Genomic DNA, 26369 nt, shown 5'->3' with positions numbered 1-26369 from the left:
AACTAGTCAAGCAAAACCTGTGTGCGGCATCATGTAAAAACCTTTTTGAGCTATTTATTGCTTTAAAGAACACATGACTGAAATTACCTTTTTATTTTTGTCGATATAAGTTTATTAGCAAATACATTCCGCGTGCAGCAAGGGAGCGGGAGAGATTGGTAATTGTTGTTTCAGGTCGAAAACTGCAGTCGGAGGTAAAGGATATTACTTGTTACCACACCATTTTTCTTACACACATCCAAAGATAATTTAATCCCGAAAGGATGCCATAACCATCAGCGGAAAATCGTTTATATTGTTTGCAATTCAAAGCGTGTCATGTTTTTGTTGGCAAATGTTTTGATAGGTGCACTGCAAGGCTGCAAGGCTTGCTGTGCTGTCAAATCAACGGTGTTGACATAACGTCAAACATATTATACTAGCTAAGCAGATCATTTTAGACGAGATCAATGTCAATATCATGCACTGTGAATTTTAATGGGGTAAACAATGTTTAATTCGCCTACTCATCTTCGCATTTTCTCGTACTCTAGGCGAATATTAGGTATTGTTCTAAGATGGCTATCTGTTCTGTGATGGCGGGCACTGGTACGGTATTGTGCCGCGTGCCATTGACGGTTGCATAGAATCTCCGCATGTCATTCTGGTTCATGCTTTCTTAAGCTTCAGCTACCACACTTTTTTCGTGCTGCCTTTTCTTTCTGGATTCGTGGATTACGCTTTTCTTTGGCTCTCGCTGCCCTGTACCGCTCTCTGTTCTGTCGGGTACCGGCCACAAGCATACGGCTTCTGGCAACATTCTTCATGTTCGTCACTCTCTGGCACTCTTCATCAAACCAGTCGTTTCGTCTTCGTCTTTGACCAGTGCCAATCACTTCCCGTGCCGTTCTTGTCACAGCTTCGTGGCGTCCCACAGGCTGTCGACATCTCCAGCAACATTGATTCTTTCCAACTGCTCGTCTAGCTGCTAACGGTACTGTGCAGCTACCCCATCAGTCGACATGCGTTGTATACTGAAGCTCAGCGTTCTATTTGTTCTGGATCTCGTGACGCTGGATAACCGCACCCGAATTTTAGCTACAACGAGATAATGATCCGAGTCGATATTAGGGCCTCGGAAGGTCCTGACATCCATGACATCAGGCACGTGGTCTATTTGGGAGCAGGCATCGCCACTCGCCACCTTATTTTACATGCTTCAATTATTTGTACACCATCTATTCCCATGATGGAGTAGAGACAATAAATCGTCAAATATCTTACGTAATTCAAGAACAACCCCTGACTCCTGCCAGAGATTCTGAATTAATTGGATTACCATACCCGAGTAACATAGCTAAATACGTTGACTAAATTATTTGTATTTTCATGACGTCTAAACGCAAATCTCTAAAAAAAACCAAACGAAACAAAAATGAGCATTTTCGAGAAAAAAATCGTTGATGTTACACCACATTTTTTTAATTCAAATAATAGCTTTTCCGTGGGGCTCAGTGAAAGGTAATCGTCGCATTTTGAGTAATTTACTGCTGATTACAAATAATATTTTAGATTTATTTTAATAGATTGAAACCGATTGGGTGCATTGAATACTAATTAACTATCGATATCGAATAATATCGATCATCCGTAACTCCCACAATGTAAAACCATAATGCAGTTCTGCTTCAGGCAAAGCAAAATTTGATTCCAAACATTGTCCAATTAAGTTCACGATAATGTCGCAATGCGTTTGCTAATTACATATGCATAATTGAAATTTAACTAAGAAGATATGCCAGAATTATTCTGTTTATCCTTAATGAAAGTCAACCCAACTTTGCATTTGACAAAAAAAAATCCATTGAACAGCAAACCCTTATTTGTCTATCCTCAATATGCAGATATTGAACCCATTGGGCTCCGGGACCGGGAATATGCTAATCTTCAAACGAATCTATGCCAATATGAATGCGACAACGCCATCCGAACTGCAATTCATAACACTTGACGTGCATCATATGCTGGAAAACGTGCCAAGTTGATTATACTCGAATCAAATCGAAGTCAAAAATTAGAATAACCAGGTCAGTCGAGGGTCATACACGTTTCGATTGCGTCCACTATAAATGACACCGCGGTGATTGACAGGTACTTAGTTGAGAGTTGTGGTCGTTTGTAGTGAATCCCTGTGCTAGAATACCGGTCCAAAATGCCATCGCCAAACATTCAATCGGTTGGGTCGGATGAAAGTGTGGTAATATCGGGCATAGCTGGACGTTTTCCGCAGTCGGATGACGTGCGCGAGTTTGCGCGCAATATGTACGAGAAGCGTGATCTGGTAGACGACAAGGAGACTCGGTTTACCCACGCTATGCAGGCCATTCCAAGGCGCTTCGGGAAGATTAACAATCTGCAGAAATTCGATAGGCAATTTTTCGGTTATGATCGTCGGCAGCGGGATACGATGGATCCCCAGCAGTGGATGGCTCTGGAGCATGCTTTCGAGGCTATTTTGGACGCAGGAATCAACCCGGAAAGCTTGCGAGGCACTCGGACGGGTGTTTTCTGCGGAGTTTGTTTCTCGGAGTCTGGAGCACGAATGTACTACAGTGCGCTGGGAAATGCCGAAAAAGGGATGGGACTGCAAGCGTAAGTTCGATTCAGGGATTTTCGATCATTCTGTATTAATTTGAACGATTCTTTAAAGCTTCAACAAGTCATACTTGGCGCTTAGAGTGTCTTACACGTTGGATTTGAACGGACCGAGTGTTGTGGTTGATACGGCCTGCAGCAGTTCGATGTACGCTTTAGACGTTGCTTATCGAAGCATCTTGAATGGTGATTGCGAGGCAGCAATAGTAACTGGGTCAAACTTGACACTGCATCCGTTCATCTCGTATCAGTTTGCACTTTTGGGTGTGTTGTCCAAGGATGGATACTGTCGGCCGTTTGATAAGGAGGCTTCCGGGTACACGAGATCGGAGGCAGTTTGTGCGATATTCCTTCAGAAAAGTAAGAACGCCAAGCGAATATATTGCCATGTTGTGCACTCCAAGACGAACTGTGATGGATTCAAAGCGGAAGGGATAACCTATCCGTCGGGATTGGTTCAGCAACAGTTGTTACGAGAAATCTACGATGAAGTGGGGATCAGTCCGATTCAGGTGGACTACGTTGAAGCTCATAGCACTGGTACTGTAGTGGGTGATCCGGAAGAATGCGATGCAATTGATAAGGTTTATTGTAAGGGACGAGATACAGCTTTGCTCGTGGGGTCGGTTAAGTCCAGCATAGGGCATACCGAAGCAGCTGCGGGATTGTGCTCGATAGCGAAATGTATCATTGCGATGGAATACGACTCGATTCCCCCAAATATAAATTACACTGAGTGTAGAAAAGATATCCCCGCATTGGTTGAAGGCCGATTGAAGGTCGTCACGGAGGCTACGCCTTTACCCGGGCCATTGATTGGGATTAACTCTTTCGGGTTTGGCGGAGCTAACGCCCATACTTTGTTGTGTCGCAACTTGAAGGAGAAGAAGAATAACGGTGTGCCGGAAGACGACCTACCGAGGATAGTTTTGTGGTCCGGAAGTACCCGAGAAGCTGTTGAATGTATGCTTCAGGATATCAGTCAACGACCGTTGGACGCTGAATTCATTGGGCTGATGCACAATATCGAAAAGCAACCGATACAAGGTCATCGTTACCGTGGCTTTGGGGTATACCAGAAAGATGGCGAAAGAGCAAGTATTCTGAAAGAATCGTGTATCGAGCGAGTTAAACTTGAATCCCTTCCAACCGTTGCTATCTTCGGGGGAATTAATGTCGGCTGGAAGCAGGATTTGGACAGTCTGAGAAAGATTTCGTCGGTAGATGCGTTTTACACAATGTGTAAGGAGGTACTCAAAACATTAAAATTTGATCTATACAAGGCCCATCCACACGAGAAGGATCTTCTCTACAATATGGTTGGTTCAACGGTACTGCAATTATCAATCATTGATTTGCTGGTCTCGAGTGGAGTTGCCTTAGATTTCTACGGGGGTCATTCAGTCGGACAGTTCATTTGTGCCTACATTGACCGCTGTTTGACCCTGGAACAAGTTCTGAAGCTCGCTTTCTGGCATGGTCTGGTTTATTCCGACTGCCACGCTCTCTGCGAAAGTTCGGCATTTGTTCGAATGAACGCCAAATTGAATCAACTACCACTGAAAAATATTATAAAAAATTCTGCATCGTCATTCGGTATTCTAACATCCTCGGAGAGAAACATAATCGAGCAGGTTCATCAGCTGAAGTCATCTGGATTTTTGGCGGAAGAGTTATCGTTCTTATGTTTCCACTCGGCGCCCGCTTGCTCTGGAACTTTGAGTAACACACTGCGTCAAACCGTGAATGTCGTTTTATCTAAAATCATTGAACCTTCAAACAAGTGGATCACAGCAAGACTACCCCAAGGATGCTCAATTTTCCACTCACCGGCACTGCATGATGCATCATCGATCGTTTGTATGCTCGACAAGATTCCCAGTCACACGAACGTTTTGCAACTGGATAGCGCGCAGACTTGCGAGAAAGTACTCCAGATGATGCATAGACACTCTCGTTGCTTAACGCCCAGTTCGGAGTCCTCCGATGCCATTTGTCGACTCCTAAGTGTGATTGGCCAGTGAGTTGTTACACTCGTATTAAGAAAGCTGTCCCATAGATAACCTCCTTCCTCTCTTCCTAGATTACATTTGATTTCCCAAAACTTGGACGTCGCTCATCTGTATCCTCCGGTGCAGTTCCCAGTTTCACGAGGAACGCCAATGATTGCGCCTTTGGTCCACTGGGATCATCGTGAAGACGCCCATATCGTGAAATACACCTGGGATCAAACGGCCAAGTCCCGAGTTGGCACCGTCAACATTTCCGTGTCCAGTCAGGACTGGAAGCACATCGAGGGTCACAACATTGGCGGTAGGGTGCTGTTTCCGGCTACGGGATACCTCAAACTGGTATGGGATCACGTTGCATACCTTGCGCACTGCGATTTGGAGGACTTCGCGATAGAGTTCGAAGATGTGAGGTTCTTGCGGGCAACTAATATCACCAAGGGGCAAACCATTCGGTTCAGGGTTGCCGTAGAGGAGGTATCTGGATTTTTCGAGGTAATGGACTTTTATATAATAAGTGTTTGATGGCGTTTTTAATTGCTATTGATTTTTCAGGTGATAGAAGGTGACACGATAGTTGTTACTGGATTTGCTCGACAATGGAACGATAGCGTCCAGGAGAGCTTCAGGGAAGAAAGGAGTTCAGTGGCAGTACTTCGTACGAAAGATTTCTATAAAGAGCTCCGTTTGAGAGGATACTATTATTCGGATCAGTTCAAATCGGTTCTGGAGTCTAAAGCAGACGGATCGCTCGCGAAAATACAGTGGAAAGGCAACTGGGTACCGTTCTTGGATTGCTTGCTGCAAGTTGGAATTATAGCAACTGATAGTCGGCAACTGATGGTACCAACAGCTATTGAGAAGCTGTCTGTGTCGCCGAGAGCTCACATGGAAATGATCGAAAGAAATGAGGACGGCACTGAGTTCTTCACGATGAGGACTTGCTTGCTCACCAATACGTCGATTTGTGGATCGGTGATGATTCGTAATTTGCGAGCTAGCAGCGTGAATCGTAGGAATCCCCCGGGAAATCCAGTCTTGGAGATTTATCAATTCGTTCCTTTCCATTCGGATCATTACATTCCAACAGTGGAAGCCATTAGAATCATCGTCCAGTTGGCTCTGGAGAATGCTCCAACCTTCACTGTTAACGTTACAGAAATCCACCACAAAGATTCTCAGCCTATAGTGCAATTGTTCGGAGATGCTGTGGCTGATTTACCGTTAGTCCAATCCAATCTGACCCTTCTAAGCACTAAAAGTATTGAGTTGGACGACGTCACCGTTCAAGACGAGAAACTTTCAGGCCTAACAAACCAACTGTTTTTGATCACTAATAGCAAATTGGAAGATAACACATTCATTCAGGAAGCTGTTGGATGTTTAGTTGATCGCGGGTTTATAATTGCCCGGAGCACCAATCCTGCAGAGCTAACTGTACCAACCCAGTTCACTTTAGTGGCTTCGTTCCGCGTTGATCAATCCGAAACCCTCATCTGCTTACAGCGAAAAGCCTTCGCAGAATCTCCAATAGTTGTCAAGCTAGATTCAGTTGAAATGAGCTGGCTAACGAATCTCAAACGAGCAGTCAAAAGCCGATCGGTGCTTCTGTATGCACAGAATGACCCGACTTCTGGAATCATCGGTCTGGTGAATTGCATCCGGAAGGAGCCCAAAATGCAAGATGTACGGTGCGTGTTCATCGACGATCCGAAGGCCCCGCCCTTCATGATCAGCGACCCTTTTTACAAAAATCAGCTGGACCTGGGTTTGGCGATCAACGTGCTGCGTAACGGAGTCTGGGGTAGTTATCGTCACCAGTTGTTGCCGAAGCTCCCCAAAACGGAATCTGTAACAAGCCATTGCTTTGCAAACAGTCTTACGAGAGGTGATCTGTCATCGATGATGTGGTTTACAGGAGCGCTCAATGAGTTGAGTGTTGTTCCTTACAAGGTGAAGGTATCGTACTGCACCTTGAACTTCCGCGATGTGATGGTTGCCAGTGGTAGATTATCGTCGGATGTTAGCTCGTCCCATCGATTGGATGAAGATTGTGAACTTGGTTACGAGTATGCTGGAGTGATGGAAGATGGCAGACGGGTTATGGGAGTTGTTCCCTCAGGAGCATTATCTTCAATTGTTAATGCAGATCCGTTATTGCTCTGGTATGTTCCAGACGATTGGAGCCTAGAAGAAGCCTGTACTGTTCCAATTGTTTATTTAACCGTATTGGTGTCATTTTTCTTAAAAGCTCACATACGAAAGGGCCAGTCGGTTTTGATCCACGCCGGAAGCGGTGGTGTTGGATTGGCTGCAATACATATCGCTTTCCGATATGGTTTGGAGGTTTACACCACAGTTGGTACTGCGGAAAAACGCAAATTTCTGTTGTCGATGTTTCCTAAGCTAAAATCGGAAAACATCGGAAATTCGCGAGACAGTTCCTTCGAGCAGATGGTCAAGCTGAGAACCAAAGGCAAGGGCGTAGACTACGTGTTGAACTCGCTGGCTGAAGAGAAGCTGCACGCTTCAGTAAGATGTCTGGCGAAAGGTGGCCACTTTTTGGAAATCGGCAAGTTCGATATGGCGAAGGATTCACAGGTCTCTCTGGATCAATTTAAAAAAGGCATCACATTTTCAAGCGTGTTGTTGGACGCTGCCATTAGAGATACTGATACTGTGAAAAAGGTTGGTGTCTTTTGATACGATCAAATGAATGGATAGATCTGTCTTTTCGTTTGCAGGGTATGCATGATATGTTTCAGAGGGCAATAGAGGACGGAATGATAAAGCCTCTGAATACAACTGTTTACGAAGCTGGCGAGCTGGAGAAGGCGATGAGATACTTGGGCAGTGGAAAGCATACCGGAAAAGTTGTGATCAAGCTTCGTGAAAATGAAACCGATGTCCAAACATTGCCCATAACCTACTTCCCAAAAGTGTACTGTGATCCAAACCAAGTGTACATAATCATCGGAGGCTTGGGAGGCTTCGGTTTGGAGCTGGTCGATTGGCTGGTGCTCAGAGGTTGTAGAAAGCTGGTTTTCAGTTCAACTCGAGGCATCTCCAAGCCATATCAGGAATACAGAATCAAGTAAGTGAATTATCCAATTGCATATGTTTAAATCAATAATTTATCTCACTTCCTATCAAATACAGAATTTGGAACAGCTATGGGGCTCACACGCATATTTGCATGGCAGATGTTACCACAGAAGATGGATGTCGCACACTCATCGAAGAAGCTTCCCAAATGGGCACGATTGCAGCGATCTACAACTTGGCAGTCAAGCTACGGGACGCCATATTGGAGAATCAAACAGAGGAGAAGTTCGCGGAATGTTTAGCACCGAAAGCAAAGGCTACCGAGCACCTGGATCGAATCAGTCGAACAAATTGTCCTGGCTTGAAGCATTTCGTTGTGTTCTCCAGCGTGTCCTGCGGTCGCGGAAATGCAGGTCAAAGCAATTACGGTATGGCAAACTCGGTGATGGAACGGATAATTGAGCGAAGACATGCGGATGGTCTTCCCGGCAAGGCCATTCAATGGGGTGCAATAGGAGAGGTTGGACTGGTGGCAGACATGGCCGAGGATAAGATCGATTTGGAGATCGGAGGAACATTGCAGCAACGTATTTCATCGTGTCTACAGGAGATGGACTACTTGCTGACGTGTGAAGCTCCGCTTGTGGCCAGTATGGTGGTTGCGGAGAAGAGAGGAGGTGGATCGAAGAACGTTGTCGAAGCTATGATGCACATTATGAATATCAGAGATTTGAAATCGTTGTCAATGGAGAGTACTCTGGCCGACATTGGAATGGACTCGTTGATGGCGGTAGAAATCAAACAGGTTTTGGAAAGAGATTTCGACATTGTTCTGTCTCCGCAAGAATTGAGAACACTCACTTTTGCTAAATTAATTAGAATGGTTGATGAGGTGAAGATGGCTGAGAAGAATCGTGAAGCAGATGTTCCAACTCTCGGCTTACATATGTTGATGCGGAACCTCGGCAACGAGGAAACTAGCGAATCTACGCTCCTACGTGTACCATCCGCTGGTGAAAGTGGTTGTCCAATAATTTTTATTCCAGGCATTGAAGGTGTTGCTGGTAATGCTATAAAATCTGTTGCAGAGCAACTGAAGGCTCCAGTATACATGCTTCAGTTGACTAGTACACTGGATTGTGAGTGCGTTTCAGCTATTGCTGATGGCATAATCGATGAGATAAGCTCGTTGGCGCTCAGTGAATATGCCATTGTTGCTTACTCGTTCGGAGCCTTCGTGGGAATCGAGTTAGCGAGGCAATTTCGGAAGCGCGGAATTCGTGGAAAGCTTCTGCTGCTAGACGGTGCTCCAAAGTTCTTGAAATTGCTCGCTCTCAAACAACTAAACTACAACACATCAGACGAAGAAATTCAGAAGCTTATAATTTCCGCAATGATTGCCATGGCGTTCAATCACCAATCGATTGAGCGCATTTCTTCGACCATGCAAGCGCAATCGTTCGATGATCAAATTGAACAGTTGATCGAGCTGGGAGCGGAACAAAGTCCGTACTCGGCGGACTACACGAGGAAAATGACTAAAGCCCTGTTCAGGCGGTTGAAAATGGCAGCCCTGTTCGACCTGGATCAATGCGAGCCATTGGATGTCCCAATCACTTTGGTTCGACCGACGGATGCATCTTTTTCGGACATTGAAGAGGACTACGCCCTTTCGCAGTGCACCACCGGTCCCATTGCGCTTCGGATGGTCGAAGGCACTCACATGTCGATGGTGGAGAATCCGGCTCTGCTCGGGTTGATTAACAGTTGGTATTCGTGATATGGTTTAACCAGTGATAGTAACGTGTAATCATTCATTTCAATAAACGAGTTGGTCTCTTTTGTTTGATTTCTTAGTAAGTGAAGTGGAACTCTCAATCTTCGAACTAGACCGGGGGCTTGTAAATTATTTTTTTTTTCGTAAATTTCATGAAACGAGGCAGTTCAGTTCAGTAAGGTTTTGTTGCTTGGATTGTGTTTTTAAGAAATGTGGGATACCCTATTATGGGAGATAGTATGCTATACAATATACCGCTCGGTTTGCTGCCAGTTGACGTTTATCCAACCGAGTCGGCATGCACTGCCAACACGCATACCACTAACGTATGCACGCAGTAGCACAATTCGTCCTCTTTATCCTGTGGACTACCGACCCGACAAGACGTGCCGATCTGCATCGTATAGTGAGTATTGGCATCGTTGGGCAATCCTCTACGGGTTTATTCTCGGAATTCCACAATGGCGATCCTGCCAGGTTAGCAGCAAATTGTTTGCTGCTAATAATTAAAAGCGAATCGAGAGGATAAACAATTTGAGGATTGCTCAACATGTCCGGCTTGGGTAAAAAAAAAATAGAATCGGGAAAAAAGTACTGTGTGCTGCAAGTGTGCGTGGAATATTTGACAGTGGCGGCTAGCGTCGATGAAAAAAGTAGGAAATATTTGCCGCATTTGATAAAATGTTCAATTTATTTTTTTCTTGGTGTTTTGCATCGAAACAAAATAAGCTCAAGTGTTTGCTTTGTTCTGTTTGCGCAAGATGAGCGCCAAGTGATAATAGCGTGCATATTTTTCCCTACGAATAGAGCGGTGTTGTTTGATAGACGGCGTGTAGCTGTTTGGAATTTTAAAGCTGATGAAAATAATGTTCTTCAATGCTTCTTTCACGAGACGGGACGCTCGGTGAAAATCCCACATAAGGGAAACTGTCACGAGTCGGGACGCTCGGTGAATAATGCAGACTAAGAAATTTTCACAAGACGGGACGCTCGGTGGAATACAGAAAAAGTCAACCGCGGAGTGGGATGCTCAGTGGAAGATTTCAAGTGCTTCGTTCACGAGGTGGGACACTCAATGAAATGCATTTCGAAATCTTCCACGAAACGGGACGTTCGTAAGACTAGAAGGAAAGTCTACCTCAAGGCGGGATGCCTAGTAGAGATTTAGAAATGCTTGATTCACGAGATGGGACGCTCGGAAAAATACTTCATTATATTAAGAATCTGCCACGTGTCGGGATGCTCAGTGGAGATTTTGTGTTATCCACGGGAGCGGATGTTATGTGGAATAAGAGGCTGTTTAAGTAGGCAAAGGCTGCACATCGTAAGCAACTAAATTGCACCGTTCAAAAACGGGAAGAAGCGTGTATATGCGGAGAAGTTTTCGGACGTGGGAATCCTATAGAGCTTAGTGATATTTGAGTTCAGGAACACTCGCATACACTCGTCATACACAATTTGTTTTTGTTTTCCCCAGAGAAACTTGCACTAGTTTTCCAGACTCGTCAAAACGAATACGGAAATATTACCCAGTTCGAAAAATTAACACCCAAATTCTGGGTGTTTTCGAGACAGAGTGCATATTGTTTTCCTCTGCACGCTACTTTTGAATACCCATTAATGAGTACTTTCGTACCCATTTCAAAGAAAAGTGGCATAACTCATTTAATGGGTATTGTCCACTTACTCATTAAAGGGTATTTGCCACGAACTTCAGAAAAAGGGTATAATTTACCCCTCATCATTTTTCCAAAAATGGGTAAAAAATACCCCCCTCTTGCCGACACATACGGAAACAGCGATTTCAAATGGAATTTTAAGCTTATCAGGCGACACAACACATGCAGTATTGTATGTAAATCATTTTATTGGATCATATTTATAAATATAATGAAAATTGAAACTTTAATTCGTTGATTTCTCCGGTACATCCCCATTCTTGGAAATTCTCTATCCGTGGCTTTGTTCTGTATCTTCCTGCTCCGGATTGCTCTTAAATTGCCCCTTTTTGATGATTTTTGAAGGCGCTGCTTTAGTGAAAAGTCGAATTAGTCTTTGTTATACAAATTTTGTGCACAAAATAACTACTTACTCTGATTCTTTAAAGTAATTGATGAAATATAATCCGCGACAAAAATCTTCCACAGTTTTTGCTTTAAATAACGACAAGTGGATTTTTAACCCATTATTATGAACGGAACTCTTTCCTTCAGAAGAGTCAAATGTACTCTTTTTTATGTCAGAAATAATACCCTTTTTCTGACAGCTCAGTACTAACAATGAAAATGGGTACAAGAAACCCATTTAAAGGGTACTTCAAAGTTAGCGTGTGGCTTTCGCAACCATGGCACCTATACCATTGAGCGCCATAACCATGGTCGCATACATGTACACAATCACTATGGTTGGTTTTCAAAATATTGACGTCGGTGAAATAAAATATTTTGGGCAGATTGCGGAATCGAAATGACTTAGGCGTAAGGACTAAATGGTTATATTGAAGATGGCAAAGTTGTCGGACAACGGCAGCCGAGAGTCTCGGCCCGAGACTGAATTACATTATGTCAATGAGATGGATCGTGTGTTGGTGTTCATGGCAGTTTGCTTGTAGACCTCTATGCCAATGTCGTATATAACAGGTCCGGCTCTTAGTATGTGTTTGCTTGTATTAGTCACGAAAAAGATGTAAACAAAACGATCAGCTGATGGTGACGACAAGGCTGCGACAAATTTTGTTCGCAGCTTTCTCAACGTGACGTCATCTTCGGCTAATTCGTGAACTTTCGGCTCGCCGAAGTTGGCATTGCACAACTACCACTTCAAAACTTATGTTATCACAAATACTAATTTGATGTTCGCCCGCACCTCTAAATACCCCACATCGCCTCTATGCTATGAGAACGTTTCACGTCAACGAGATTAGTTTACGTTTTAGCAATATCAAAAACAAAGGGAGAGTTTGCTTGATGAGGATTGATTGGTGGCTCCGTGTATGCTTTTGGCAGGGTTTGTTTTGCTAGTCTGTTCGTTAAATCCTGGATTATAAAAAAATGTGTTGAAAATCATTTGATAAGGAAATTGTGTCACTTGATAAAGCTTCAATGACTATAATTAATTGTGGCAATGTTATATTCATATCTTCATATCTCGAAAACTTATTCAAATAGTCTCAAGTCAAAAAAGTGAATAAACTTACTTTATTGATCCTACGTGTTTCGCAGATGAAATTCTACATGTTCCGCTCCTACCCAACTAGATTTTTCACTTTTAGAACGTTTAATTTCGGATTCACAAAACGACGAAAGTAAGATTTTCAACTTTCTCAACCTAACCACTATTTTCGCCGCCCCGCTGTATAGAGAGACAAAGTGACTTAACCACGAACCAAAACAAAACACTACCAGAGAATATGATTATACTAGAGAAACGCGGAGAGGATGTAGACTTTGTTTATAAACAATATTTGCAATGACTATCAATAGTTGAGGTCTTTCAAACAATGTTTTAGTGTGCGTGTCATCCTATCAGTCACCATCAGAAACCAAGCTTATCAATGACGTCACTTTCGTATCGCTTTTCACTAACACACATCCATAGTCTCTTTTGCGTAACAGTCCCATTGAGTCTCATTGAATTTGCTCGATTGGAACCACGTTTGACGGTTCAATTGGAACCTTTGGTTTCAGAATCCGCGCTTCTCTATATAAACAAATTCTCTGAACACTACTTGAGCCGATTTTACACTGGTAGAAAAACGTCGAAAGTAACTGTATGAAACGGCTTATCATTTTGTTATAATTATTTGTGTTGGAAATAATAGAAACTACCTACTTTTTGAATGCGATCTGATTGTATGCAACATTTGAGCGATGTACACGGCGAAAAAATGTTAAAAAGGTGATTCATTTTAAAACAGTTTTAGAAGACAGGTTGTGATTCTTCTCAATTAGTTTTCTCAAAACCGTATGAAAGTTACTTACGTCGATTTGAAAAAGTAATCGAGATATGTTATTCGGCTTATGGTTCGAAAAATCTACACGGAGAAATATTTTTACCTAATTTTTGAGTTTACTTTACCCAAAATTAAGTATATCGATTATAGTTTCAACCCAAAATCTCTCGGTTTTCTCTTTCTCCCACACGCATGTTGTCAAAAATAGAGAGAGCTGCATCTACCCAATGGGGGTACTTTGGCCCAATAAGCCAAATTTGGGTGAATGCAACTTTTATTATGTTTGGGTGGAAAGAACTCAATTTTGCGTTATTTCAACCCAAAATTGAGTATATTTTTCTAATGGAATTAAAGCCAAACTACCTAGTGGGGACCTTGGAAATTTAGCCAAAATTGAGTTATTGGGCTCAACTACGGAATTGCGTTGAAACAACCCAAAATTGAGTTGAATTCCGTCTCCGTGTATGCCATTTCTCAGGTAAATGTGCACGTGAAGGTATGATCCATTTCTGAGTATATATACATATATGTGAAAGTGCAATATGCAACTTTCCTACACGGAGAAATCAGACTATCAAACGAAAAAATCGTTCTTGTAACTCAAATTTAAGTAAATTGCATTTGTTTTTTACCCGCTGTTGTGTTGTTTTGCCTCTCTTGCAACAGCAATGTTGTCAAAAACAGAGAGATGCACCGGCCCAGCATCTAATGTCCATGGAATAGGCCAAATTTAGGTTATCCCACGAAAGAGCCGATTTGAGTGAAAAGAAGGCAAAGTTAGGTTGATTTGTGACTTTGTGTAGTCTGCCATCTATCATCGCAATACACAATAATTCTATGCTGCTCGCAGTTTTCAAACATGGAGACGAAAAAAACGACGTCTATCGAGTTTTGAAGAGTTGACAAGAATAATAAAAGCGGAAAGTAGTATAAGTCTGAAATGCTGGAAGGAGTGTATTTGATAGATAATATTTCGATAATTACTGGTATCTGTTTTTGGAAGCGCTGCAACGTTACTTAAGGCGAAGTAGGCCGTCATCGAAATTTGTACGCGTCGTTGATGATTGTTGCTTATTCATCTCACGATTTTGAATCAAAGAAAATCGATTGGTTTTGAACTGACACAGCTGAAAAAGTATCATCATACTTTATGCATGTTAGCGCGTACAGTGATACTTTTTCAAGTCATATATTGACTATAAAGACTGAGTTTAATCACTTTGAGATGCAAGCTGAAAAGTCATCATTGTTGCCAAAACGAATGACGGGCTACTTAGCCTTAAGCAGAGAAGCTTTAGTGTTGAGTATATGCTCTATACAATAACATTTCTAGTAATCCTAAGTCTACCTGACGGAAAGAGCTACAGAGCTTCTACAAACACATCTATAAAACATATACACACAGTCAACTGGATTATCGAAATTTTACCTTATGAATGATGGAACGATTATTGCAATAGTAACGCTCTATGTATGGTTTTAGCAGCATTCCAAGTTGTCGATAGGCGCGTGGCGTACGCACGGGCCTATCAATCGCAAGGGTATTGGTTCCATTCCCGGTTTTTGCAAATTTTTTGTTGTTTCAAATTTTGGTTTTATTAGCCAAATTGAAGTTGTTTCCCCGGGATTGCATTTTTTTAGAGAAGGAGTGGGATGTGGGATACCCTATTATGGGAGATAGTATGCTATACAATATACCGCTCGGTTTGCTGCCAGTTGACGTTTATCCAACCGAGTCGGCATGCACTGCCAACACGCATACCACTAACGTATGCACGCAGTAGCACAATTCGTCCTCTTTATCCTGTGGACTACCGACCCGACAAGACGTGCCGATCTGCATCGTATAGTGAGTATTGGCATCGTTGGGCAATCCTCTACGGGTTTATTCTCGGAATTCCACAAGAAAGTGATTTCTAGTCAGCCCTGTCGTCGTAAAATTTGAGCTTCTTAGTCATCCCCTCTTGAGGAGGGCGTTGCTATAGCCCAGAGGGCGGTTGTACTCCCAGGCATTAATGAGGGAGTCTCACAAGAAAATTGTATCAAATTAAAATATATTCCAAAACCATGAGAACTAATATGCATTTGCACGTGATACGTTTGTGTTCAATGCTCATTCTAATCAAAATGTGAAACGGAGAAATACCTATTAATTAAAAAAAAAAAAAAAAAAAAAAAAAAAAAAAAAAATATATATATATATATATATATATATATATATATATATATATATATATATATATATATATATATATATATATATATATATATATATATGGATAATGTTGATACATCGAATTTTTCTTTTTGTTTGAAATATCGTCAAAAATTCAATTGTTTGAAAATACATCGAGAACGATCAAAATTCACACAGATTATCAAAATGGAGAGTATTTGCTTTAACTCAATGTTTATTTCATTTCAAAATGATAAGGATCATCATACTCATACTTTTGCTTAAAATCAAGATAGCGTCATAATACAATATGGCCACCAGATTTTTTAACCCAAAATTTAATCCCATTTTACAGTTTACTCGAGGAAAGAACCTGCGATTAAATACTTATCACTTTGTTGTACGAAATATGTTGTTTTCACAAATTTAGAAAATCGTTCATTTCAAACGGCTAATACCATTGCTCCCCTGGTTTTTGCAGCTGTTCTAATTCAGTTTTTTCTTAGGGAAGTTTCAAATATGACGTTCATCATTTTTCGGGATTTCTAGACCTCCCACCCCCTTCAGGCATGCTTTTTCCAATACCTAATACATGCACTGTCAGACTTTCGTAGACCACCCCCCTCCCTCAAATGATAGATGTCATTTTTGGGTGACCCCTTAGTTAGCTTTTTGATGGTGACCGCAAAATTAAAAATGAATGGTGCACCAATGGTGAGATGCAAGATTTTTCTGATAAAATTCAAGATGATCAAATTTAAAATGACCAAATTTATAGCATATGAAAAGTACATACTTTCTCAGTTAGATTTGTGTTTTAGGATGTGTGAAAAGAAAGATACGTGAAGAAATACCTGAAATGTATCAAAAAAATGAGCTTCTCTTCAAACTGCTAGCTAGTGTAAGAGGGATCCACTAATATGTCTGCTTCCCCCTGAAGAGATTTTCGTACAAACAATTTCGCCAGAAATGTCATTGATTGAAATAAATACGCCTCAAAATGCGGCTTATGTGGAAATGCCGAACAGATTTGTCTGCAGTTCTTATGGGAAAGGCTGCCGAAGAAAACGAGGATGCCGACAATAGTCACAATAACATGAGATATTTGAAGTAATGTAAAACGTTTTCAAAAAGTTTTCAACAAGCCTGCCGGTGAGCGCATAAATGTAACAAACATTTAGTTTGTCTGCGTATGTCCGAGAAAATTACAAATGAATCGTGGCATCGGCTTAAACTCCTGAAAAAACGTAAATTCCCTTATATTATTTTATGTAAAAGATAGAATCGAAAATTTAAGTTCACGAACAAATGCTCAAGGTTTTTTAAAGCAGGGCCTCTAGAAAGTTTGAACCTTATTTTTGGATCAAACAAGAAGTTCGAACTTCAGCCAAATATATCGCTTAATTTTAAAATAAACTGTCGCTCTTGAAGTGATATCAAAGTGCAAAAAATTTGACAATTGCCCTGGATTTCAAAATGTTATTGGGTTTTAGGATTTTGGAATTGTTAATTATTCATTAATATGCAGCTGACCTACGTATGAAAAGGTCACATTACTCCAGGTCTTTGATGCGGCTTGAAATTTTCAAATGATATAGAGTGTTAATACGCAAATGATCTACATAAGACAATGTCAGATCACTCAAAAACGCATTTGTGTTTTAGAAGCTTGTATTTTACAATTGATATCCTTCAGGGCGTTAAGATGCACCTTATCTTCATGAAATAAGGTCAAAATTCTCCAGGGCGTCGATACAGCATGGAATTTTTAATTGGTTTATGGCGTTAAGGCGCACTTCATGTACATAGGATAAGCTCAATTTTGTCATAGGTACCGTTTAGAATTTGCAATTGATCTTAATCAGGGCGTTAGAATGCAACTGATCCCCATTACACAAGGTCAAATAATTTCAGTGTGTGAAGCAGCATGGAAATTTCGATTGATTTTCGAAAGGGGTTTGAAGATCCTCCAGATCTTGCAAATATATAGATGAAATAGAGTCAAATTACCTCAGGGCGTTGATATAGCTTATAAATTTTAATTGATGTAGGATCAATTTTAATTTGATACAGGACTTTCAAATACACCTGATCTATTTGGAATACTGTCAAATTTCTCCTGGGTATTGATACATCCTATAATTTACAATTGACGTTCTACAGGGCGTTAAGATGAACCTAATCTACAAAGGATAAGAACAAATTACTCCAGAGCGTTGATACAGCAATGAATTTATTAAATGATGCCCTACAGGGCGTTAAGATACAGCTCATCTATTTGAGGCAAAACCAAATTACTCCAGAGCGTTGTTACAGCTTGACATGAGGTGCGCATGATCTACAGCTTGGCTATGAGGTGCACATGATCTACATACGATAAAGTCAAATAACCGTAGGGGTTTCATAAAGCAAGAAGAAATCGATTGATTTGCTATAGTGCGTAAAGATGCTTCAGATCTCGCCAAGGGCGGTCATATGCACTTGATCTACATGATAAAAGGTCAAATTATTCCAGGGCGTCGATCCAGCTTAGAGTTTACAATTAATGTCCTACAGGGCGTTAAGTTGTATCTGATATACATGGAATAAGCTCAAATTACTGAAAGGTGTATCAACGCCCTGGAGCACGTAGGTTAAGATTGATTTCCTACAGAGTGTTCAGATGCTCTAGAACTCGCAAAGATCTAGCTAGGAATAAAGCCAATTTTTTCCAGGGCGTTGATAAAGCTAGGAATTTTTAATTGATGTCCTATAGAGCGTCAAGATGCACCTGATCTACATGGAATAAGGTCAAATTACTCCAAGACGTTAATACAGCATGAAAATTTCGATTGATTTTTTTTCTGGGCGTTGAGATGTTCCAGATCTCGCAAAGATCTATATGGAATAAAGTCAAGCTACTCCAGGGTGTCGACACAGATGGATCGATTTATGTCATACAGGGAATTAAGATGCATCTGATCTACGTGAAACAATATCAAATTACTGCACAACGCTGATAATACTTGGAATTTTCAATTGATGTCCTACAGAGCGTTGAGATGAACCTGATCTACATAGGGCAAAGTCAAAACACTCCAGGGCGTATATACAGCTCGGAAATTTAGATGGATTTTCTACAAGGCGTAAAGATGCTCCAGATCTCGCAAAGATATGTGTGGAATATAGTAAAATTAGTCTAGGGCGTTGAAACAATTTTAAAATTTCGATTGATGTCCTACAGAGCGTCAAGATGCGCCTGATATACAAAATAAGGCCAAATAACTACAGGGCGTTGATACAGATAAGAAAATTCGATTGATTTTCTACAGGGTATAAAGATGCTCCCGATCTTGCAAAGATCTGTGTGGAATAACGTCAAACCAAAGACAAATTAAAGACCCCCATGTCCCTTGCAGTTGCCCAACATTTTATGGCTCATAAGGTAATCTAGAATTCCGTTCAAAGTGTACTGCGATCTGTCAAATTTGGGTACCTTTTGTACTACCGAGGGACCAAATGCAGTACTAGAAGTGGTACCCAATCTGAGCTCGAGTGGGACTGACCTGGTCAAACTATTAAAGGGCGTTGATACAGCTTGATCGATTGATGTCATACAGTGCGTAGAGTTGCACCTGATCTACATAGATCAGTAGTAAAGTAAAAATACTCCAGGGCGTTGATACAACTAGGAATTGATGTCTTCAGACCACTAAGATGTACTCGATCTATTTAGAATAAAGTCAAACTACTCCAAGGCGTTAATATAGCTTGTAATATTTAAATGATATCCTACAGGGCGTTAAATGCAACTGATCTATTTAAGACAAGGTCAAATCACTTCAAGGCGTTGATATAGCTTGACAATTTCGATTGATGTTACACAGGGCGTTTAGTTGCACCTGATCTACATGCAACAAAGTTAAATTAATTCAGGTCGATGATACAGCTTGAATTTTCAACTGATTTCCCAAAGGGCGTTAAGAAAAAAATCTGAGAAAAGCTTCTTAGTCGTAGACTAAGTGCGACTAAGCAGGACGACAGGGCTGTTTCTAGTATTTCAAACAACTATACTTTTCTAAAACGAATTCGTATGATAAGCATATCAATGGTTGTTGTTGATCTTGGTTATGTTTAAATGTGTGCAGATCTAGGTGTTCCAACAAATTCTAGGTGTTTCGGCATATGATTCTACACAAAAAAATAAATAGAAACAAGTATCAAAAACGTCATATTGGTTTTACATATAAACGCATCTGTGCATATCCGGGAGTTTCGTATGATTTTGAGTTCAAGAGTGAACGTTTTGTAAATGGACAATTGGCATAATGAGGATAAGGCAACACGTCTTTATTACCTTTTCATACTAAATGGGTCTTCGAGGGTAGATATCAATTACGCATTTTACAGACGATTGTTCTCAAATCAAAAGGAAAAAAGGATTTACCAGTTCATCAGTTTGAGAAGATGTTTATTGGATTTAGTTAGATTGTATTAATGAGCGACAATCAATTTCTGTCCAGCGAATGGAACTGATGGTGCAACATAAACCGGACCAGCGGTGGCAGCGATTTGCTTGGACACTGGCACTGAAGACAGATATCCACCATTGTGTCCCCAGCCGTAGACTCCAGCATTGCCATAAGTTCCCCAGGGCAGTCCCCATGGATACGCCGACTTGGCCACATTGGCTTGAACAACGGTCTTGTGTCCATAGAGGCCATTATTATATCCGTAGGGCGACCAGGCAGAAGACCACGAGTTGACGGAAGGGTAAGCGTTCCAGTTGTTGGCGTTAGCGTACGACCAGTCGTTATGAAGTCCTTTTCCATAGACTCCGTTCGGTGGCCACACAGAGGTACTAACGGGCCACGACGAATAGGCAGCTGTCTCCGGAATGTACGATGCTTGGGAAGCCACTGCAAGGGTCAGGGCTATGATTGCGATGGAAACCTGTTGGATGAATATTTGATTAAATATGATAATTTTGAAAATAAAATGGTCATTTTGAATTATCTAACAATACCTTCATTTTGGGATAGTTTGTGTTTGATGTTCTTGCCGAAATGAAAAACTGTAAACTGATGGTGATGAATTGTTAGCTTACCGTATTTATAAATCCTAACTTTCTAAAACACAATTGTATGGCAATAATTCTATCAATAGAAAAAGCAATTTTCTGGGACTGTACCTCATTGTCACCCATAAGTACATATCATTTCCTGTAATTGTACATACGATACAAATATCCTGAGATTAATAAATCAACAAAGGCAGACAATCTCCTTGCGTTTCGCAGTGCTGAAACCATTCAACCGTAACATTGCTTGCGGTGTGGTTCAAAGAAGTATAAAACCAACTCGATGAATGAGTTGAGACATCATTCGTCAACTGGTCGTTTCCAAACTAACTGAACCCTATTTAACTATTCCCGAGTTCATCATGAAGGTAATTAAGCTGATTCTCTGACATTGGATAAATTTTGATTATATTGTACATTCTTCCAGGTATTTGTCGCCATCATCGCGCTAACCCTTGCGGTTGCTTCTCAAGCTTCGTACATCCCGGAAGCGGCATATCCATCCTGGCCAGTAAGCACCTCTGTATGGCCTCAATATGGAGTCTATGGCAAAGGACTCCTTAATGCCTGGCCACAAGCCAACGTGGCTGCCTGGAATGACCATTCCTACGTCAACTCATGGTCCCCAGCATGGGCCCCATCCTATGGCTATGATAATGGATTGTACGCACATGGAACCAACGTTATCAAGTCTTCATATCCATGGGGATTGCCCTGGGGAACCTATGGTAATGCTGCTGGAGTCTACGGATGGGGACACACGGGTGGATATCTGTCATCGGTTCCAGTGTCGAAGCAGATTGCTGCCACTCCCGGTTCGGTCCATGTCGCCTCAGTTCCAGTTGGTGGAGAGAAATTGATTGTCGCTTAAAACGGCGAAGGATAAAATAAATACCATTGTGGGTAGAATGGATCATGTAACTTTTTTTTTCTTTGATTCCGGAATAAGCTGTTTATGAATGATAAAGAAGACGTGTGCTAGACTCGACTAAAGTCGAAACTGAAGACAACCTTACAGTTGAAGTCGACATACGCGTATCTATCAAAGGATACAAACTCTAGTGAAATTAAATGCTATAGTACAAAATTCGGTTTTTATTTACAGTCAGTGACATAAGTTAGCAACCAAATGCTGTTTTTCCATACAAAATGCCCAAGTTAGGTGTGCTGTATCTCAGCTTCTGGTAGTCCGAATTGGCTGAAATTTGGATGACGAACTACGAATAACTTGAAGTTTTGCCTGTAAAGGAATTATTAGATTTCAGTCATTTTACATAGAGTTTCAGAGGGTTGTTCAAAGACAAAAGTAAGTAACCGAGAGACTTTTTATTTTATTCAAAACCGGTAAGTCGTGGGAAGTTGGTGTGTTCTGCAAATTTGTGTAACTTCTGAAATTGAAAAACTTTGTGGAACAGACCAACAACCCATAACTCAAGTTATTTGTGGTTTGTAATCCAAATTTCAGCCAATTCGGACTACCAGAAGCTGAGATACAGCACCCCAAATTTGGGCATTTTGTATGGAAAAACAGCATTTGGTTACTAACTTATGTCACTGACTGTACTTACAGGTATTTTACTAAACAGCTCCATGATTCATTATCATTCTTATGAATACCAGCCGGATTGTTTGCTAGGATTTCACGAGATTTCATTAAGAAATTTCTCAAGGTCATCGTCGAGGTGGTTTTTTTACATTGATGTCATTCTCAAAACACACCAAGCCGTTCCCATAGGGGACGTTAGCCACAAGGAAGGACGTTTCAAGTAATACTGTTTAATATGGTATGCCCTCTTCAACCTCTAATCCAATTTCTCTCATCGTTGCCTTACGGTATCTATCCATCTAGTATTCATTGCTTTCTTCTCCATGCTCCCTCTTACTTCGAGCAAAATAGACCGATATGCCGGTAAACAAATTCAATATAAAATTATCACGGTCGATACCTTTGTATGTAAAAACAACAAAACGGCTAAAAACAAAAACGCAGTTCATAAGAATGATCATGTGTGTGGCTTATCGGGGAGAAATACGCATGATATGGACAAACCACCCATGACCGTGTAATGATTCCCCAAAAATATAAGCCACCGATCGATAGAACTTGCTTGATCGCCAAACAGTATTAGGGCAGAGTCTATGAATGAAGAATTGCGCGAAGACTGAAACCAAGTCTACCTATTGAACCGTCAAATCGTCAACCTATCGAGCAAAATAAACAAACATGTTTTGGGGCGAGAGAAATATTGTTATCGTGACGAAATAAAAAAAATGTCACGGTTTAAGTTGCGGTGTGATATGATGATGTCACAAAATAATTGCTCTTTAGGGCCTATAATTTGTGAATGAACCCCCTTTTTGTTGCATGTAATGTAACAGTAATGCAAGTAATCTCCCTCCATCAGTGGAAATGTATAACTCCGTTTCATAGTTGAAATGCAACTGAAATTTAATAAGCCATATACAAAATTGGATAGTTTAAAAACTATATACTAGTTATTCAACCCAGATTTACGCTACATATGCGGATGTTTTCGGTCAATTCCCAGAGGTGCAGCAAACGACTAAGAGAAATTCACTGGTTTTTCAGGTGCTCGTCGTGCGAAAACCATTAAGTTTTTGAGTTCATGCTGTTTGTCGTATGTGTTGTTGCAATTTGCTACTAAACACTTCATTGTTTTTACTTTATAATTACAAAACCAGAGATCAATTTTAATTTTGTTCTTTACGACTTTGTAAAAAAAACATTCGAATTGGGAGTGCATTTGAGTGAAGTCACGGGAAAGCTTACTTTACTTTTGCTGGCTCTACGTCCTTAAAGACATGACCTGCGCCACAATGTTACGCCAACTAACTCGGTCCATGGCTGCTAACCTCCAATTCCTCGATCGCCCCACACTTCCAAGATCCTGCTCCACTTGGTCAAACCGCCTAGCTCGTTGCGCTCCCTTTCGTCTTGTACCGGCCGGATTTGAGTTGAACACCATTTTTGCGGGATTTTTGTTGCGCAAGCTCGTGGTTCATTCTTCTCCTCCATACGCCGTTCTCACGTACTCCGCCGAAGATCGTCCTAAGCACACGTCGTTCAAAATCTCCTAGCGCTTGCAGGTCCTCTTCGAGCATTGTCCACGTCTCATGCCCGTAGAGGACTACCGGTCTTATTAGCGTCTTGTACATGGTACACTTAGTACGGAAGTGAAGTTTATCAGACCGCAAGGTCTTGTGGAGTCCATAGTAAGCACGACTTCCGGCGATGATACGTCTTCGAATTTCTCTGCTGCAGTTGTTATCCAACGTTATCAATGATCCGAGGTAGACGAATTCGTCCACCACCTCGAACTCATCCCCGTCGATCGTCACGCGTCTGCCTATGCGAGCTCTATCGCGCTCGGTTCCTCCAGCCAGCAGATATTTCGTCTTCGACGTATTTACCTTCAATCCAACCCGATCTGCTTCATGTTTCAGCCTGGTATACTGTTCAGCAACCACCTGGAACGTTCTTCCGACAATGTCCACGTCGTCAGCGAAACAAATGAACTGGCTGGATTTATTGAAGATCGTGCCCCGCATGTTGAAGCCCGCCCGTTTCATAACACCTTCTAGCGCAATATTGAACAGGAGGCAGGAAAGACCATCGCCTTGTCGAAGTTTTTTGCGTGTTTCAAACGGGTCCGATAAAGCATCCGATATCTTCACACAGCACTGTACACTATCCATCGTTGCTTTGATCAGTCTAGTCAGTTTCCCGGGAAAACTGTTCTCGTCCATAATCTTCCATAGCTCTTCGCGGTCGATGGTATCATAGGCCGCTTTGAAATCGATGAATAGGTGGTGCGTAGGGACTTGATATTCGCGACACTTTTGGAGGATCTGCCGCAACATAAAGATTTGGTCTGTCGTCGATCGCCCGTCCACAAATCCGGCTTGATAACTTCCCACAAATCTGCTTGCCAGTGGCGATAGACGGCGGAAGATGATCTGGGAAAGCACTTTATAGGCTGCATTAAGAATGGTGATCGGTCGATAGTTCTCACATTCTAACTTGTCACCCTTTTTGTGTATTGGGTATATTATTCCCTCCTTCCACTCCTCCGGTAGCTGTTCTGTATCCCAGATCCTGGCTATCAATCGGTGCAGACAAGTGGCCAACCTGTCCGGGCCCATTTTAATAAGTTCCGCTCCAATACCATCCTTTCCAGCTGCTTTGTTGTTCTTGAGCTGTTTGATAGCATCCTTAACTTCACCTATTGTGGGAGTTGGCACGTCTCCCTTATCCGCCGTACTGATAGAGCCATTCCTCCTGCTGTCTTGATCTTCCTCCTCTGCGCCGTTTAGGTGTTCATCGTAGTGCTGCTTCCACCTTTCAATCACCTCACGTTCGTCGGCACAAAGCCTTTGCGGGATGCATTTAGTTTCTTGTAGAACTTACGTGTTTCTTGAGAACGATACAACTGCTCCAGCTCTTCGCACTCCAACTCTTCCAGGTGGTGCTTTTTATCCCGGAATAGATGGGTTTGCTGTCTTCGCTTCTGTTTGTATCGTTTTGACGGGTGCCTTGCTGGAGCATCATCGCCCGCGCTGCATTCTTCTCGTCCAAAACCGTCTGACACTCCTCGTCGAACTAACCGTTCCGTCGATTTGCTTCCACGAACCCAATGGCACCTTCCCAGCAAACCAGAGATCATATAAGGATGTTCATTTCAAATTGTATAAATGTACAATTTTCGTTAGAATTGGATATGATGCAAAATTTAATTGATTGAAATCGTCAATGGAGCCATCAATTTCATCTGGCTTGAATTTGCATCTTATAGAATTCCAATTTAATCTGACCAAATATGTAACTTCATACTGCCATTCCATTACGATTTATTTTTTACTTGGTATGACTCTATTATAATCATCAATGTGAGATTACATATTGTAGTGAACCTTTCTTTTCCGACCGTCCGAAATCAAAACCGGTAACTTTTCTCCACGCGTCTATTCACCGATAAAGTCGTCAACAGAATGAAACAGGCATCCAACCCATTTTTCTTGAACGCAATCCGAGTTCTATTCTCGTCTTTCTCTTGCACATAATCTTTGCAGCTTTCCTGCTCGAAACGTTACCGCCGTCGGTCGCAAAGCTTTTTCTGATTCTTACTCCCATTCATATACATCACGCACACTTATGCGACCATTCATCTAAGCTTCAATGGGTACGCGTGTCTGTCAAAATCTACCGCTAATTCGGAACGATGCTGAAGCGTTTTGTTTTGCCATAGACTTGTGCGCTATTTCCAAGCAGTGCAACCATTTCAAGCAGAATCAAGTATTGTAAATAATAATTAGAAATCATTGAATCATTTATCCTCTGTACTCGCATTACACACTACACATATGAGTTCTTCTGATGTATAAATAAAGTTATACGAGGCAAGAACCCAACATAAACAGAAAAGGTGGAATTCATAAACATATGTATTGACTTACCGGTTAAAAGAACATCACCGTTCAACAAAAAACGATGAAATCATTTTGCATCAGTATTTTCGTACGATGTCTATAACAAATTGCTGCACTTCGTTCCAACTGCAAACGTTAACATGAAACCTACAGTGTTGCACTGGTTTGGTCATTTGCCAAATGACCATTAAGATTGGTAACATTCATATACCATGCTCTACAGTGTTTCATTTATATATGCTTAAAGACCAATTTCAGTAACAACGACT

At 41.4% G+C, this 26369-nt stretch overlaps 3 protein-coding genes across 3 annotated transcripts; 2 read left to right on the top strand and 1 right to left on the bottom strand.

Annotated features, from left to right (window-relative positions):
• Window positions 1-2149: 2149 nt before the first annotated feature.
• LOC5573927 (fatty acid synthase) lies at window positions 2150-9548 on the top strand. The gene is made up of 6 exons (XM_001654913.2): window positions 2150-2631; window positions 2690-4654; window positions 4718-5138; window positions 5199-7331; window positions 7388-7737; window positions 7803-9548. Exons 1-6 carry the CDS (start codon window positions 2192-2194, stop codon window positions 9466-9468), a joined length of 6975 nt encoding a protein of 2324 aa, XP_001654963.2. The 5' UTR covers window positions 2150-2191; the 3' UTR covers window positions 9469-9548.
• A 10466-nt stretch (window positions 9549-20014) lies between these two features.
• LOC110677075 lies at window positions 20015-20648 on the bottom strand. The gene is made up of 2 exons (XM_021847675.1): window positions 20599-20648; window positions 20015-20525 (listed from the first exon to the last, which is right to left on the bottom strand). Exons 1-2 carry the CDS (start codon window positions 20602-20604, stop codon window positions 20067-20069), a joined length of 465 nt encoding a protein of 154 aa, XP_021703367.1. The 5' UTR covers window positions 20605-20648; the 3' UTR covers window positions 20015-20066.
• A 290-nt stretch (window positions 20649-20938) lies between these two features.
• LOC110677074 lies at window positions 20939-21563 on the top strand. The gene is made up of 2 exons (XM_021847674.1): window positions 20939-21020; window positions 21080-21563. The coding sequence occupies exons 1-2, from the start codon at window positions 21015-21017 to the stop codon at window positions 21521-21523; spliced, it is 450 nt and encodes a 149-aa protein (XP_021703366.1). The 5' UTR covers window positions 20939-21014; the 3' UTR covers window positions 21524-21563.
• The last annotated feature ends 4806 nt before the right edge of the window (window positions 21564-26369 follow it).

The sequence above is a fragment of the Aedes aegypti genome, chromosome 2 (genome assembly GCF_002204515.2).
Source record: "Aedes aegypti strain LVP_AGWG chromosome 2, AaegL5.0 Primary Assembly, whole genome shotgun sequence".
Taxonomy (NCBI): domain Eukaryota; kingdom Metazoa; phylum Arthropoda; class Insecta; order Diptera; family Culicidae; genus Aedes; species Aedes aegypti.
The sequence above is the reverse complement of the archived record's forward strand: the minus strand, read 5'-3'. Positions and strand labels throughout refer to the sequence as shown.

Bases quoted from the DNA above. Each gene is read 5' to 3' on its own strand.
- LOC5573927 (XM_001654913.2), top strand. From the start codon at position 2,192: ATGCCATCGCCAAACATTCAATCGGTTGGGTCGGATGAAAGTGTGGTA. The intron at 2,632-2,689 runs GTAAGTTCGATT...GATTCTTTAAAG, and splicing joins AAAGGGATGGGACTGCAAGC to CTTCAACAAGTCATACTTGG. The intron at 5,139-5,198 runs GTAATGGACTTT...TTGATTTTTCAG, and splicing joins AGGTATCTGGATTTTTCGAG to GTGATAGAAGGTGACACGAT.